Here is a 17,003-nt window from a genome sequence, read left to right as displayed (position 1 = left end):
TCGTGGGTGATTCCTACCCTGCCTGGTTCGTACCAGGCTCTCAACCTTGGCACTAGGGACACGTGGGGCTGGATAACTTTGTTGCAGGGGCCCTTCTGAGCACGGTAGGGTGTTTTGAGCATCCCTAGCTTCCACCTCCTCGATGCCATCAGCACCCCTCTCCCCCTCCCCCACCAGCCATGACAACCAAAAATGCTCAGTGTCCCAGGATGGACAAAATCACCCCCAGCGGAGAAACCACTGCTTTATGCAGATAAATTTTAGATGTATGTCATCTAGAAAAAGCCTCAGGGAAGCGATCACCTGAATCATTTCTGTTTTTATCTTTCAGATGATGGATGCAATAAAAGGCACAATGACGGAAATATATAACGACCTTTCTAAAAACACTACTGGAAGCACAATAGCCGAGGTCAGAGATGACACATTCAGTTCCCTATTTGCTAAGAGTGTTTTATGGGCTGCTGTAGGGGCACCGTGAAGAAGCGTCTCTGGAAATCCCTCTCGGGTCCTGTCTCTGGTCACAGGCTCGCTCTGCTGATGGGGGTTTGTGGTGAGGGTATTTCTTCACTTTGCTAGGAAGCTGGCGCTCTGCAGACACACCCTGCTCTGTGCAATCACTTCACTTCTACTCATACAGCCAAAACCAGAGCTTGAGTTGTTATTCCGCTGGTGAGACTGGACAGTAGTGCTTTTGACCCCATGTAAAATTGGATCCTTCATCTTCTCCCAAAGTTTGGACTTTTTTATACAGGTGATCCCTGTTGTCCAGGAATGTGTATCCCCAGCCTCCTTAATTTAGGCGATTGCTTAGAGAAGAGCGTGGTTAAAACTTTGAAATGTCCACTTAGGAAGTGACCATTTATTTAAAAAAAAAAAAGCCTCCCTGAATTTCCCTCCCAGGCTAATTCCCTGCAAGCCCGATGCAAACAGGTCACCACGGGAAGTGACAATGGCAGGACTTCTAGAGGTCATTGAAAGTCATGATGGAAAACTGGGGGGAGTCACATGCAGAGCCATTGACGACCTGGCAGGGTGAGGCTGGCACCCAGACGAAGAGGAAAATATCTCCAGGAAGGTGTCCCTATAGGCCTTCAACAGAGAACCGCACGAATGTAAAGGTTTCAGGGAGGTCCCAAGAGAAATGGTGAATCTCCTGGGTTATTTTTGCTAATGTGACCCTCCTGATGATTGTGCTGGGACGTCAAACAAGAACTTAGAAAAACTTCCCCATCCTCACCCCCACCTGCTACCATACTTCGTTCCTTTTTGTTCATTTTAACTGGCGTGGAGTGGAAAGTATTGGATCCGTAATGTCTCACCTGAAACCTTGGGTCCAGATACGTGCCAGAATTTTCCAGATTTTAATGAGGTAATATGCAGCCCCCTCCCACGATTAGATACAGTGTTTTCTGCAGTGAAACAGTAATTGTTCCCACCGTGTTTGATAAATGAGGATTTCTCAACTTGACGTTTGTGCTTCGCTGTGGTGAGGGCCGTCCTGTCCATCTGGGACGTTTAGCAGCATCTCTGGCCTCTACCCCCCGGGATGCCAGAAACAACCTGTAATGTCTCCAGGCACTGCAGTGTCGTGGAGGGAGGGAGGGGGGCAAAAATCATCCCAGTTGAGAACCTGTCAACAGCCTTGTATCAGTTCACATTGGGTTTACATTTTCCTTCCTCCAAACGAATTTGGCTCCCAATTTACTCCTACCCCCCAAAATGCCCTGTGGTTTCCAGAAATGTTAAGCTCTGGACTTTGAAGAGGATGATCATGCCACCCCTGTGCCCAAAATCTTAGGTAAGAGATACAATAAAGCTTGTTTTCATTTGGTTTTGTTTCATGTTTTAGACCAAAATCCTCCTCAAACCTGTGGCGTACTATTTATCATGAAGACCTGGTCTTCTTTTCTTACTTTAAGTGGCTTTTCCTAGAGCATTTCTTGGAAAAGACAGCCGACCCATATTTGGCTTTTTGGAGCAGAAGTTATTCCGAATTTGGGTTAACCCACTGGCGCCCACCTCTCTTACTGCAGCTGTGGGGAGGCCAGCACAGGCTGCTCTCTCTTTGCCTCAGCACATGACGTTAACCCTGTAATGAGAGCTGGAGCTTCCGAGCCCTGTTGGTAGAAGGCACCCAGGTGCACTTTGTAAGAAGTCTTTCTCTCTCCTTACAGATTCGCAGGCTGAGGATTGAGATAGAGAAGCTCCAGTGGCTGCACCAGCAGGAGCTCTCAGAAATGAAACACAACTTGGGTAAGTCCTGCTGACTTGGTCTGCACTGTGGAAGGTTCTGGATGTGAGCTTCTTGGCACCTCTGCCGTTTGACCCAGATGTGAATTGAATCAAAAGTAGGGCAGGGGGATGCACCACTGGTGGGGAGACCACAGCATCCTGGAGAGTCTGACCCGGAGAAACCAGATATGAAGGATGGAGCTGGAGGGCACCCTCCTTTTCCTCTTTTCAGAATACCAACACCAGCAACAAGGTCATCACGACAGCCTTGGTAGCAGCTCCTGCGTATGAGCTCTGACCTTGTTCCAGCAACCGGCTGAAGTTTTCACGAATTAGCTAGTTCTCACAGAGACCCTTCTGATAAAAAGGGGTCTGTTATTTCCAGCAGAAACTGAGGCACAGACACGTGCAAACTCACACAGCTGTAGTTCACGTCTGGGCGCTGTGACTCCAGACTTTCCTCCTTGTAACCACCGACCGTCAGGCATCTTAAAGTTTCAGATGCTTCCTGTGTGCCCCACGTCATGGCGAGGGCGTTGGTCCATGGATTGTAGATAAGATTGATGTTTCGCTTACTGCTCTGTGGGTATATTGTAAAAGGGTCTCCCCCCAAAGGCAGAGCAGTTTCTTTCAGACCCTTGAGTAGTACCAGCCTCAGAGTCAGAACGCTGGCAACCGGGAGGTTCTGTTAGGGAGGCAGACCCGGGGGGGGGGGGGGCGGGGGGGGCAGTGCCCACCTGCTTGCAGGTGATACTTGTTTAAATCACGCAAACTCCAGTCCTTTGGAAGCCTACCAGGAAAGCCCCCACCCTGCTCCTTCCCTTGTTGCCAGGAGGGAAGTTTATTGGAATGTTGTCACTTCTTCCTGTTTTTCTTGTAAAGTCAAGGAATCTATTTTTATGCAGAATCGTTTCATTTAAAAATAGTGGCCACACAGTTGAAAAAATACATGTGGGCTGGACAGAGCTTGTCATGGTTGGCAGGCTCCTAGTTGGAAATGTTGTGTCTGGATACAAGTGCTTTTTTGTCTTTAGCAGGGGTTAATTTTCTTTATCGGTGGTTTTTTGGAGGGTGTTTTTTTTTTTTTTAATTTCAGGAAGAGGATTTTAAGGAATCGAGGAACCATTGATTTTTCTTTTATTCCAGTGTGCAAGTTGCTCCCAGGTGTTGCACTTGTTGTCTGGTATAAAACTGAGAGAAATCGCAGTAGTGTGAGCAGTCTGATAGTTGTTTTATTAGCCTAATGGTCAGTCACGATGCCTTGCTGTGTGGTTAGAGCCACCCACCAAGGAGACAGCGTGTCCCAGTTGTAGCCCCACCTCTGCCCTTATTAGCTCTGTGCCTCAGTTTCCTCATCTGTGAAAGGGGTATTATAGTAATGCTTACCTCATAGGATTAGTAGTATAAAGGATTAAAGGAGTTCATGTTTGTAAAGTGCTTACAACAGTGCCTACAGATAGTAGGTGCTATGTAAGTATTTGATAGAAAAAAAGCCTTAAACTAATGATAAAATTCAAAGTGAGTTTAGTGGAAATCATTTCAAGGGTTTATTTGAGGGCTTCCTGCAGAATCCCCACGCGGCCCCCTTATCTGCATCCTTGGCACCTGACGTTCATTATCACAAGCAGCTCTGTTGGTCAGCGTGGTGGATGCCCATCTTACAGATGTAGACACTGGGGCTCGGGCAGGATGGGTGACTCACCCAGGGGGTATCACACAGCCAGGGCATCTCCAAGCCAGGATCCACACCCGAGTCTATTGGAATCCATGTTCTGACCTGGTGTGAATGACCCCATGGCCTGGGCCGGGGGACAGGTGATGAAGCTGGCATCTGCTCCTCTCTCCTCCCCTCCCCCTCCTCCCCTCCCCTCCCCTCCCCCTCCCCCCCTCCCCTCCCCTCCCCCTCCTCCCCTCCCCTCCCCTCCCCCTCCTCCCCTCCCCTCCCCTCCCCCTCCTCCCCTCCCCTCCCCCTCCCCCTCCTCCCCTCCCCTCCCCCTCCTCCCCTCCCCTCCCCTCCCCCTCCTCCCCTCCCCTCCCCTCCTCCCCTCCCCTCCCCTCCCCCTCCCCCTCCCCCTCCCCCTCCCCCTCCTCCTCCCCTCCCCTCCCCCTCCTCCCCTCCCCTTCCCTCCTCCTCCCCTCCCCTCTCCCTCCTCCCCTCCCCTCTCCCTCCTCCCCTCTCCCTCCTCCCCCCTCCCCTCCCCTCCCCTCCCCTGGCAGAGCTGACCATGGCTGAGATGCGGCAGAGCCTAGAGCAGGAGCGGGACCGGCTCATCGCCGAGGTGAAGAAGCAGCTGGAGCTGGAGAAGCAGCAGGCGGTGGACGAGACCAAGAAGAAGCAGTGGTGTGCCAACTGCAAGAAGGAGGCCATCTTCTACTGCTGCTGGAACACCAGCTATTGCGACTACCCCTGCCAGCAGGCCCACTGGCCTGAGCACATGAAGTCCTGCACCCAGTCAGGTAGGGCCCCGGGGGCACCTCCTGGCCCAGGCTGCGGAGGGTGGGCTGTTGGCTCCCCCTGGACCACAGGGCCCTCGTCATGCTCGCTCACCACCTGTGTGACTCTTAACACACGAGAGAGCAGCACACAGACATGGAGCCGGGACTCCAGACACACGGGTTTTGAACCTCTGGTCTCCTTGGCCACGGTGTTGTTCGCCACAGGGCGGGGCTTGTGAGGATCACTTTAGTTTCATGTGAGTTGCCGTGGTTGGTTCTCCACCGGGGGCAGTTTTTGTCTCTGTTCCCTCTCCAAAGACACTGGCAATGACTGCAGACGTTCGTGGTTGTCATAACTGAGGGGGGTGCCGCTGGCATCGAGAGGGCAGGGGCCAGGGATACTGCTAAACACCCTGCAAAATGCACAGGAGAGCTCCCTACAATGGAGCCCATCCTGGACTCATAGTGTTAAATAAGGGATCCCAGTGCTCATGTGAAGGAAAAAGTGTTGGTTTGGAACTAATTGGTCTTTGAAATCTCTTTCTATATATTTATTTATTTATTTTATTTTTGGCTGTGTTGGGTCTTCGTTGCTGCGCGTGGGCTTTCTCTAGTTGTGGCGAGCAGGGGCTACTCTTCATTGCAGTGCGAGGGCTTCTCATTGCGGTGGCTTCTCTTGTTGCAGAGCACGGGCTCTGGGCACGCACGCAGGCTTCAGTAGTTGTGGCTAGCAGGCTTCAGTAGTTGTGGCTCGCAGGCTCTAGAGCGCAGGCTCAGTAGTTGTGGCGCACTGTGGGGACTTCAGGGAAGTCCCCTGAAATCTCTTTCTAATACAGAGCAAGCAGATCGCAGGCTAGGAGACTCCAGCAGGAAACACGGTCTAGTTAGAATTTATTAATAGTATTTATTAGTGATTATTTTACAGTTAGCATTTATTTATGGTTAATGTTAGATTTCTATGCTTAGAAATAAAAGTCTCCATTTCAAATAATTTATTTAAATACAGATAACAGGGCTTCCCTGGTGGCACAGTGGTTAAGAATCCGCCTGCCAATGCAGGGGACACGGGTTTGAGCCCTGGTCCGGGAAGATCCCACATGCCGCAGAGCAACTAAGCCCGTGCGCCACAACTACTGAGCCTGCGCTCTAGAGCCCACGAGCCACAGCTGCTGGGACCCACGCGCCTGGAGCCTGTGCTTAACAATGAGAGAGGCCACTGCAACGAGAAGCCCGCGCACTGCAACTAGGAGTAGCCCCCACTCGCTGCAACTAGAGAAAAGCCTGCGTGCAGCAGCGAAGACCCAACACACCCAAAAATAAATAAAATAAATAAGTTAAATACAAGTAACATAAATAATATGATAGGGAGTATATCTACAGATTGACAAGTTTTTCAAAGGTGATACACGAATGACCCAAATTTGAGAAGCTCTGGAGCAGGGGTTGGTAAGCTTTTTTTAATGAAGGTCCAGAGAGTAAATATTTCAGGATTTGTGGCCTGGGTGGTCTGTCAGAAGCGCTCAGCTCTGCTGTTATAGGGTAAAACATGGGGTGAAAACTGGTCTAAAATTAGAAATGATGAAATGAGTAATTGGAACAGCAGTTTACAGGGTGTTTGTTTCACGAACATTCTTTCTCTCCAGAATGATTTAATAAAACTTGAATCACAGACTCTTAGAAATGAACATATTTTCACGCACAGTCTGGAATTCCCACGTCTGGAAAGCTTTGGTCCAGCCACCCTGGGCCTGTGCTTGTGCCCTGAGTGGGCCTGGGTGGCAGCTGCGTCTCTCACAGGTGTTGGTTTGCTCAGGACGGGCTTCCCCGTGGGCCCGGGAGCCATCACGCTGGGCTTATACTTGGCTTCTGTCCCTTTCTGCCCTCAGCGACCGCGCCTCAGCAGGAAGCAGACGCCGAGGTGAACACAGAAACACTAAACAAGTCATCCCAGGGGACCTCCTCCAACACGCAGGCAGCCCCCCCGGAAACCAGCAGCTCGAAAGAGAAGGAGGCGCCAGCCGAGAAAAGCAAGGACAGTGGCTCGGTGAGTCTCCTTCCCACATGCCTTTGGGCCACGCAGAGTCTCAGACCCACCCCCATGCCCGCCAGCCCGGCGAGTCCTGTGCTGTAGGAAGGTTTGTCTGTCTTCAGGCTGCAGATGGGGGTGACAGTCTTAGCAGGGCTCCTTTTCACAAGGTGCGTGTGTAGGGCGGCGTTGTCCACAAAACCTTCTGAGATGATGGGAATGTTCTGTATCTGCTCTGCCCAGTATGGGAGCCACTAGCCGCGTGTAGCTGTTGAGCGGTTGAACTGTGGCTAGTGTGACTGAGGACCTGGAATTTAAATTTTATTGAATTATAATTAATTTCAATACAGGTTAGTCACAGGAGGCTGGTGGCTGCTCTCGTGGACACACAGGTTCCACCTCCTACTTGCCCAGTGTGTGGTATATGTAATTGCACGCAAGCATTATTTTAGGTGGCGCCTGGATCATTGTTTTACATTTGTAGTCATTAGGTATTTATTTCCTGTCTATTAGGAAAAAAGCAAGTCACCCCAGCAGTTAAAACCCTTTGATTTCATTGATATTATTGCCTAGTAAGAGGTTAAGGTGAAAGAAAAGTGAACTGATATAATTTGATGTAATATGCAGTCAGCCCTCCGTATCCGTGGGTTTCTCGCAACCAACCGAAATTCCATCCATGTTTGGTTGAATCCATGTATTCGAAATCCTTGGATACAGGGGGCCCGCTGTATTCACCATACGAGGCCTTTTTTGTGTGTAAGGAGCTGGAACATCCCCAGATGTTGGTACCCTCGGGGACTCCTGGAACCATCCCGCTTTGGGTGCGGAGGGACGGCTGTGCTTCCTTTCGGGATGTGGCAGAAATCTGGGGTGGGCGTTAGGTCAGAGAGGGGAGCTGAGGACCAGTGTTCTTGAAGCCACAGCTCTAGAGTTGAGTGAGGAGCCCCCAGTGCTGTGTTTTGGGGAGGTAGAGCAGAAAAGGGCCCAGGTGCAGGGCCCCCCGGCTGACCTGGCCTCTCCCGCCTGAGCACGCCAGGCAGAGGGCACGAGGGTGCTGTAGGGGCCGTGGTGAGTGCCCCCATGGATCCCCGGGCTTCCCTGGGGGGGCTGCATTGGCCCCAGTGCCTTGCCTCCATGTCTCTCTTTTTGTATTTCTAGACCCTCGACCTTTCTGGCTCCAGGGAGACGCCCTCCTCCATTCTCTTAGGCTCCAACCAAGGCTCTGGTATGTTGCCCCCTGGTGGGCGAATGGTGCTCTCACGGTCCACACGGGCAGAGGGGAGCCATGTCCCCAGGGAGAAGCTGAAGGGTATAGGGCTGTGATTTTCCAACTGTGGGTCCTTGGGGGTCCTTGGGGGTGCCCTGGGCGGGTCAGCGGATCAGGATTTACCTGTACTTGTTTGATTTCTTGGGGTCCCACATCAAAGACCTAGGGTTCTGTTGCTGACCTGGGGTGGCGTAGAAGATGCATTTGGGTTGGGCAGTTCTTCTGCCCTCAGAGAAATGACCACAGGAAATGAAACTGTGAAACTATCCCCGAGGTCCCAATGCCCTCATTTAGTGGATGAGGGTACTTGAGCATTCGGAGGAAAAAAGAAAATTTTTAGGTAGATGATCTTTCTGTAAAACTCTTTCTACTTGAGGGATAACCTGGTAGGCTGTTCTGGGGGATTTTCTGACACTGACTTTTGGTTTTCCCCTTCTGTGCAGTTTGAGCTGTCCTCTTTTCTAGCCCAAAGGGTCTTTCCCCTGCACCCTCCTAAACCGGTTTGAGGGCATTCCAGAAGGGTTCAAAGAAGGTGTCTTCAGTGAGGACAGTTCTGCTTAATTCAAGGTCCTTCAGCTCTAGGATCTTTCTCTCTGCCGGGTCCTTCTCTTCAACTGAAAACCAAACATTTTCTTTCAGTGCATAGAGGAAGAAGGGATGTCCTTTGTTAGGGTGGCTGGAGAAAGTTTCCTGAAGGGCTGGAAAGTGGAGTTCAGGTTCGGGGTGCACCAGGGGGAATGACACGAGCTGACTTCACGAACTTGGCATTAAATACGATTGAACCACCTGTTGAAAAAACTCACTTCTCACTCCTCCTTCAGTCCTCTGGTTACATCTCTGAGAACAAGTTCAGTTTGGTGCTGAGGTATCTTCTTCATCCCTTTGATTTCTTCTTCTTTTTTTTTTTTTTTGATATCTGTCTTTTTAACTTCAGCAGCGTGGTGCCCACCTAGAACTTTCTACTACAGTTTGGTTTTCATTATGTTGATCTATGTATGGCAGGTATTATTGCTTTCCTGCTTTTTGGTGATGATATAAGAGTTTCTGTTTGACTTAAGTTGAAAATGAGTTTAAAATAACAGCACGAACTGAGTGGACGTGTCACAATTGCAAAGGGGGAGTGAGAAGGGCTCAAGGTGGAAATACTGCTGCCGACAGGGGGTGCTGTTGAGGTTTTGGAGCAGCAAAGTGGTGCAATCCATGTGGGAAGATTAACGGGCCTTGGGAAGATGAGTGATGCCCTGGGAGTATGGAATCTGTTGGGACAGGGAAGCTTGCGTGCAGGAAGGTGGTTGGGAGATGCATCGTACCTCAGTTCCGATGTGGATGAGATGTTACCTCGCCCAGGGGTTGGCAGACTTTCTGTAAAGGACCAGAGAGTAAATTTTTTTTTTTTTTTTTTGCGGTACGCGGGCCTCTCACTCCCGTGGCCTCTCCCGTTGCGGAGCGCAGGCTCCGGACACGCAGGCACAGTGGCCATGGCTCACGGGCCCAGCTGCTCCGCGGCATGTGGGATCTTCCCGGACCGGGGCACGAACCCGTGTCCCCTGCATCGGCAGGCAGACTCTCAACCACTGCGCCACCAGGGAAGCCCTAGAGAGTAAATATTTTAAGCTTCGAGGGCCACACAGTTTCTGTCAGAACTGCTCGACTGCCGTTGTCGGATGAAAGTAACCACAGATGACACACAGAGAGATGGGCGGGCCTGCGCTCCCGTGAACCTGTACTTGGAAAAACAGGCACTGGCCTGGATTTGGCCCACGGGCCGTTGTTGGCTGGCCTCCCCATCCTTCTTGACCTGAAGCACCCTGGTGTCCGAGGGGGTAGAAAGGGGAGTTGGAGGGAGGGAGCCAGGAGCCTGGAAGACGCTGGTGACTTGGCGCCGGGGTTGGGGAGTGGGGAGAATATCGTCCCGAGGAGGCTAATGATGAGATGGGGGAAAGCAGGGAGGGAGGGAAAGGTCCCACATTGTCAGCAGCTGGAGGAAAAAACATTTTCAGGCAGTGCTGCCGTGTTTGGAGTGTGGGCCGAAGGGAACCGAGCGGGAGGTCACTGGAGGCCAGGTCAGGACAGCGAGCTCCAGACTTCTCACTTTCCCCTGTTTACTCACCAAAGCACCCTGGGTGATGGTTGGCGGCAGAGCAGACAGACTGGCTGGTTTTCTGATTCCTCTTACGTCTAATGGTTTCTGCTAGCGCTCACTGCTTGCTGACAGCGTAGATGGAATCTTGTGGAGGAACGTGGGCTTTACAAAGGTTTACAAACACTGAGGTTTCTGAGCTCTTTATAGACTTCTGGAACTAGGCTGGTTAAGATGAGGGTCTAGTCGGGAGGGAGGAAGGTCTAGTAGGGGTAGGAGCTTCCTCGAGGTGGGCGTGGGCCTTTCCTGTTCTCTTGTCTCTTCATTTTAAGATTGTAAAGCAATACACGCATATCCAGTTGACGCTTGAAGGGGTTTCAACTGCGCGGGTCCACGTATACATGGATCTTTTCCCATAGTCAGCACGGTTCTGCAGGATCTGTGGTTCGTTGAATCCGTGGATTTGGAGATGGAGGGCCGACCGTGAGACTTAAGTGTCCACGGGATTTAGTATCTGTGGTGGGTCCTGGAACCAATCCCCTGTGCTATCCCTGACACCGAGGGATGACTATAGTTAGAGAAACTAAAACTGTACTGGGAAAAACAGTTCCTGCTCTCAGTCTCCATGGCTGTCTTTGGGTACATCTGGCACTTAACCTCCTTATTTGTAAATAACGTGTTTCCGCATACTTCTATTGCTGGACTTTATCTAGACGTTGCTTGTTGACTTCTGGCTTTAAAAGATGAGAATTGGGGTCTTTTATCACCTCTCTACTCGCCCTCCTCCCAAACTACTTATGTCACTGTTTGATGTACCTGTGGGTTACCTTGGTCAAGTAAAGCACTTGCTCCTTAGTTCTTGTTCTGTCAGCTGGGGACGGTATCTCTTGCCCCCTCTCTTGGTGCCCACCATCTCCCTCACCCCTCCTACCCCTGTCATATCCAGACTTGCCATCTTCCCACTTTGACTCTCCCGTCACCAAGGTGGAGGACATGTGCGTCTCTCCTGTAACTGCAGTTGGGTCTTCTCGCTTTCGGCTGTTGGCTGCGCCTAAAATATTGACATAGGATAATCTGTGTTCCCATCGTTCTGGTCGTGCCATTTGTTGCGGATGTGCACTGCAATTACATTTCCACCTTTGTATATAGCCTTGCTTTTTCCCTGGAGTTTCTGTTTTTTTTTTCTTTTTAATGTTTCCTTTATCATACCTTCAATGATTTCCCCCAAATTCTTCACTAGGACAGTTATTTTATTGAGACACTTTCCCTATCACACATTTTAGACTCTTTCCATCTCAGATATTATTTGTTGGTGTCCTTCCGTCATGGCTGGGGAGTGGCCCACTGATAACTCATCTGTAGCCTCTTCCTCAATCCTTCTCACCACATGCACCTCCGGCGCCCTCTCTTCCCTGTTCTGCCATCAGCCTTGGCAGTAGATGAGTGATTACTTGCCCTGAAGAATCTGGATTCCTTGGGTGGAGGTTTCCACCTAAATTGTGGTGCTGGTGCCTCCCCTCGCCCTGGCTGCATTAAGCTCTTGGCAGAGCTAGTGGTTCCTAGAATTTTGCCTTCAAAATTCTGCGAATTTATGGCTTTACGTAGTTGCTTTTATGTCCTTGTACGCCGTATTTCCCACCTGTAATGCCGTGCTGTGTCCCGTGATCCTGTTCATGGTTTAATATGCATTTTTAAAAGCCTTAGTCTCCTGTGAATGCGTTAAGTTGGAAAATGGGGACATCAACAAAGCAGCCACCCAGCGCTAAGACCAGTGTAGCCTGTTGCTGAGCAGAGTAGCGAGGCCTTGGGGTTGTGCGGATCTGAGCCCTCTACCAGACTCTGAGGCTGCCTGTGCTATCTCTTCAGTTAGCAACAGGTGTGACAAGCAACCCGCCTCTGTCCCAACCAGCACAGACCACCAGCCGCACCCCAGCTACCCAGCCCAGAAGTGTAAGTATGACCCCGCCTCACGGAAGCTGCTGGGGAACGTTTCCTGGCGCGCGGAAGGCTCGTTTTGTGTGTGTCTGTGTGTGTTTTTCTTTGTGGGCGTGTCTTCTCCCGTTCTCCTGAGTGATGGGTCTTGCTTTGCCTTGTTTCTTCTTAGCTTTGCCTCTGGTGGCCATCGGAAACCCCAGTAGGAAAAGAGGTTTTTTTGGGGCCACGCCGCTCAGCTTGTGGGATCTTAGCTCCCCGACCAGGGATCGAACCCACACCCTTGGCAATGAAAGCGTGGAGTCCTAACCACTGGACTGTCAGGGAAGTCCCCGGTCTGGCTTCTTGAAGGGGCCTCATCCTCGCTCTTTCCAGAAAGGGTCCTAGACTAACACCCATTGTCCTCTGCAGTGATGGGTCGAATCAGCCACGGCCCCATGTCCGGTCCGTGGGAGGAGTCAGGCTCTGCAGTTACTCAGGTGACCAGCCTCGCTCTGGGATGCAGCTTCTGTGCTGAGCTCAGCCCTGCTCCCGTTTCTTCTAAGTGGCCCAGCTGGTCTCCGCCTTCAGCAGAGCTGGGGAGACTCGGTGTGACTTGATTGCATTGTTGTAGGATTTTCTCCTTGTGGTGATAACCAGCTGTATCACTGACCTTCCAGAGAACTACGGTGTAGGCATCACGAGTAGGGAAGAACGCTTAAGAAGCGGTGGATTCAGGTTCCGTAAGACAGCTCCACCCTGGCGCCCCTCTGCCCCCACCCGCCTCTGCCCACCACAATACAATACTGCCCCCTTCTGGTCACCGATGCAAGCGACTAAGAAGAGTTCTCTCCTGAATGAATATGTTACTTGGGAGCTCCTTTGATCATTCTCTTCACTACTTATCTTGCAGAAACAGACCTCAGGACCACGTACATGCCTGCCGTATCACCAGAAAGGTCACCCCCTAGGCGATGATACGGTCCCTTGTTCCCTCACTCCAATTCTGTCTCTGAGCTTGACAGCCGACTTCTCTCAATCAAATATTCTCACCCCACCTAAAGAAGTTAAAAAAGTTTTGTCCCAGTCTGTCTGAACTGGGTAAATGATCTAAGATATGATGGGGTCTTAGTGATGTGCTGGTGGGTCTCTTAGAGTCAGCCGTCCCGCTGAGCCTGCAGGCTGGGGCCGTCACAGTGGGACGGACACCTCACTTGGCTCTTCCTTCAGTGTCCTCGTATCTTACTCAGCCACGATGCAGCTCCTTGTGGCGCACGTGTCCTTGAAGCTCCCGTAGGTCTTACTCTGGTTCTTGCATCCTTCAGTGACCCTTAAGCTTGTCCTTACTGGGAGCCAGTGGGTCTTCACCATTAAGCCCAGCTGGGCTTAACCATTCTGGTCCTCACTCCTCTGCTTCGGGTGGTTTGGTTCTAAGTCTGTTTTTCAAGTTGCCTATACACTGATGAAAGAAACTCCATTAACAGAAGTAAGTAGATCGAATGCCAAATTTCAGTGCCTTTTTTAGTGGCCAAGGTAGGACACAAGGGCATGGGGTGCTTGGTGTGTGGTCGTGTAGGAGGGGTGCCTGGTCCTAGGTGCCACACAAGAAGTACCTTCCTCGATAACTTAGTACCTGTCCCCACTCACCTTGATTCTCTCGAGCATGATTCCCTCCTGTTTTTCCAATCAGCTCTTGTTAAATCCTAAAAAAACAAGTTCTGCCCGTGTACGCCACAGACCCGCAAATCCAGGGTGGTAAATGGTGGCAGGATTTTGACCGTGTGTGTTGTGTGGAGTCGGGCGGGGAAGGTGGTACCAGGAAGCAGGTGCAGATCACACACAGGGATGGTTCTGATTCACTGGAAGTGGGCAGGAATGCTAAAAACCTGCCTTCCGGTTGACTTCCCCCCAACCCAGACCATTCCCGGAGCAGTAAGTCCAGTTGCTGGAGCGGCAGCGATGAGAAACGGGGATCGGCACGCTCTGAGCACAACGCCAGCACCAGTTCGAAGAGCCTCATCCCGAAAGAGTCTCGGCTGGACACCTTCTGGGACTAGGGACACGTTGGGGCACAAGTCACCCATCCCATGGAGGAAAAAAAAACCAGACACCAGGAAAACTGGAAACAGCAAAGAAATGTGAGGCAGGAGAATCGCCACCCTCAGACTGGAGGATTCCAACCATTCAGACTTGGTCTTTGCACCTGGCACGGAGGGCAGCCCACACTACGTCACGTCCAGCATTAGCCTTGACAGAGGAGTGTTCCACCCACATGAAACCTGTGCTTTAGATGTAAATAATGTACAATTTGTGGATGTCATTGAGCCTAGAGTACCTTCCCCTTTTTATATTTGTATTGACTTTAACTTATAAAAAGAAAAGAGAGAGGGAAAAACAATTTAAAAAAAAGAAACACACCCAACAACAAAAGGAATGTTTGAATGTTGGAGAAGGGATGGTCAGCCAGCCCGCCTGTCACAGTGGTATGGAGAGGGCGTGGGGATCACCGTGGCCCACAGGTCCTCATCCTGGGATGCCCAGGGGAAAGTGAGCCGTTTCCATTCTTATGTCTGTACACAGCACATTGGGATCAGGAGTTTCCGGCACAGATTCGGTGCTGTCGTGGGCACGTCACATCCAACCATTGGCCCTTTTCAAATGCTGTGTTATCATGTTTTAAAAGACAAGCTCTCTGGACCAGAAGGACATGTGGAGGAGCTCGTTTATTTTATGTGATTTCCATGATGACTCTACTCCTATAAAAGGGAAAAAAAAAACCAATGTCCTTGTTTACAGAATATCAACTAGAAACAAGCCCTGCTCAGCTCAGTTGCAGAAGGGAAGAACTTAGAGAGCGTTCAAGTCAGAAGCTCTGAAACAGATCTTTTCTTTGCTTTGTGGTTCCTTTAAAGACACTCACACCCACCTGGTAGGAGACGGGCCGTGCTTTGCGGAAGTGAGAAGTCAAAGGCGAGACGCACGCGGAGGACATTTCAGTCTGGGATGAAGCATGTATGTATTATTTATGTTTTTATGTCAGCATGAAACAAAGGCAGTGTGAGAAGACGCAGGACACCGCCGTGCTGTCTGTTACACTACGTATGCTGTAGTACCATTTTGTATGTTGTGTAAAACAAGAAGCATTGAACAAAGCAAAAAGGTGATGTATGTATATGAGAAAAATTAATTGTACGATATCATTCCAGTACCTTCTGTTGTACATTTTAGTCTCGTTTCCTTTCTCTTCATTGTTGATAAGAGGATGCGAACTGTACAGTTTCCAGCTAGTTACCCATATTAGAGAAGAAATAAAAAGAGAGTATTAGAAGAAAACAGGAGAGAAAGAACATTTGTGAATTGCAGTTGTCAAAAAAAAAAAAATAGCCTAGCTGGCCTTATTTGTGAAGCATAATTGCTTTTAGCATATGGAAGTATTTTTTCACATTTTCTTTGTATAAAATTTGTATTAAACTTAAATATCTTTTTTGATGATGGTGTTTCTTTGTGACTGAGCCAGTGGACTCACACGGTATGCTCTTTTGGGTTCCCCCACCCCCCAATTTTTTCAGATTCTTCACCTTTTTTTAATTAAACTGTTTTGGAAAAATGGCTTGGTCGTCCTCGATGCAGTTTTCCATTTGGTCAGGATGGCCGTGTCACGTTTGCCCGATCAAATACAGGGGACGGGGCCATGAGAGGTTGGGGACAACAGCTCCATGGGTGGCGGGCACATTATAAATAAGGGCCCCTCGTGGTGCTTTCCTGGGAAGTCCAGTTCCTGGGAATTTACTGACAGAGATGTAGAACAGAAGGGAAATCCTGGGTCAGTCTTAGAAAAACAGTGGCAGGGGAGTGAATTGCCTTTCCGTGGCCAGGATGGGGGCCTGAGCTCCTAGGAGTTCCGTGGGCAGCGTGGGGCCTTGTCTCTGCCCAGGCACACCCTGGTCATTTCATCTTCATGTGTCACAAAATTAGATTTTTTTTTTCCTACCATTTAAACATGTAAACACTTCTCAGCCCTCCTCAAGGCTGGACAAAAGCAGGGCAGGGACTGGATTTGGCCCGCAGGCCATCCCTGACTGGTGCTGTGAAAGGAACAAAGTGGGACTGGTTTAGAGAGGACCTTACAACAACTTCTTTGTTCCTCTTTGTGGGTGTGGGAACCTGTCGTGTGGAAGGAGACAGCATGTGTCACAGCCCCCCGTCAATGGACATTCAGCGTGTCTGCAGACACTGGCCATGGCAGACAGACCTGCAGGTCCCTCGGGGGTGAGTCATGAGCTACGTGAGGGGACCCGTGGGAGTCCACCCAGGCAGCTGCATCCGGGGCTCTGGTGCGTGGCCAGGTAAGAGGGGAAGGGCTTGGAGGTTCCAGACAGGGCAGCGGGGCCTTCTCCCTCTGACTTGAGTCTGGGTGGAGTGTTTTCAGGGCCCCGTGGCTCTGAGTCTAGGAATGAGGAGAAGGAGGACACCATGCTCTCTGCCGTGGTCCTTGCTTCTTCCTGTCAGCGATGGCCAGGCACAGGGCAGGCTGGGGCTGGCACAGCCAGCCTGGTGGGTCTAGGGGCTACTTTTAACGCAGTTGGGCACTATCGCCGCCTGGTGGTCTCCTTCCAGAACTGCAGTCCCCAGAGCCAGAGTCGGACCAAGGGGGACTGGTGGAGGTTCATTGCGGCAACAGCTCTGTCCTGAGCATCTGTGTGAGCCAAGCACTGGGGACACAGCCTCTGGCCTCATCCATCCGACATTCTCACTGGGAAGCAGTCAGATATGCATATGATGGAATCCTAGGTAGAATAGACTCACTGAAGATAAATAGGCAGGGTACGGAGGGGAGGTAGATGGTATTGATTGAGGATGGCTTCTCGAAGGAGCTGCCCTTTGAGCTGAAATGTAAACGTGGTGGGGACTGAGCATGATGTCTAGGGCAGCGCTTTAGTAACACTGGCTGAATGTTAGCAGTGCCTGGGAAGATTTATTTATTTATTTTTGAAATATTTATTTATTTGGCCGCGTCGGGTCTTAGTTGCGGCAGGCGGGCTCCTCTT

At 50.6% G+C, this 17,003-nt stretch overlaps 1 protein-coding gene across 33 annotated transcripts in view; it reads left to right on the top strand.

Moving 5' to 3' along the window:
- Positions 1 to 15,444, top strand: part of ZMYND8 (zinc finger MYND-type containing 8) — a 126,610-nt gene extending 111,166 nt beyond the window's left edge. For 25 of the 33 annotated variants that reach the window (XM_067708337.1, XM_067708340.1, XM_067708350.1 and 22 more), the window contains 7 exons: positions 332 to 412; positions 2,178 to 2,256; positions 4,453 to 4,692; positions 6,558 to 6,715; positions 7,856 to 7,922; positions 11,911 to 11,994; positions 13,873 to 15,444. In XM_067708337.1, coding sequence (XP_067564438.1) covers positions 332 to 412; positions 2,178 to 2,256; positions 4,453 to 4,692; positions 6,558 to 6,715; positions 7,856 to 7,922; positions 11,911 to 11,994; positions 13,873 to 14,012 — 849 coding nt within the window. In that variant the 3' untranslated portion in view covers positions 14,013 to 15,444. The remainder of the gene's footprint in view (positions 1 to 331; positions 413 to 2,177; positions 2,257 to 4,452; positions 4,693 to 6,557; positions 6,716 to 7,855; positions 7,923 to 11,910; positions 11,995 to 13,872) is intronic. The other 8 variants (XM_067708355.1, XM_067708351.1, XM_067708363.1 and 5 more) reach the window with 1 other exon arrangement.
- Positions 15,445 to 17,003: the final 1,559 nt, after the last annotated feature.

This window comes from Pseudorca crassidens, chromosome 15 (assembly GCF_039906515.1).
Source record: "Pseudorca crassidens isolate mPseCra1 chromosome 15, mPseCra1.hap1, whole genome shotgun sequence".
Classification (NCBI taxonomy): domain Eukaryota; kingdom Metazoa; phylum Chordata; class Mammalia; order Artiodactyla; family Delphinidae; genus Pseudorca; species Pseudorca crassidens.
This window is presented reverse-complemented; position numbering and strand designations above follow the sequence as displayed.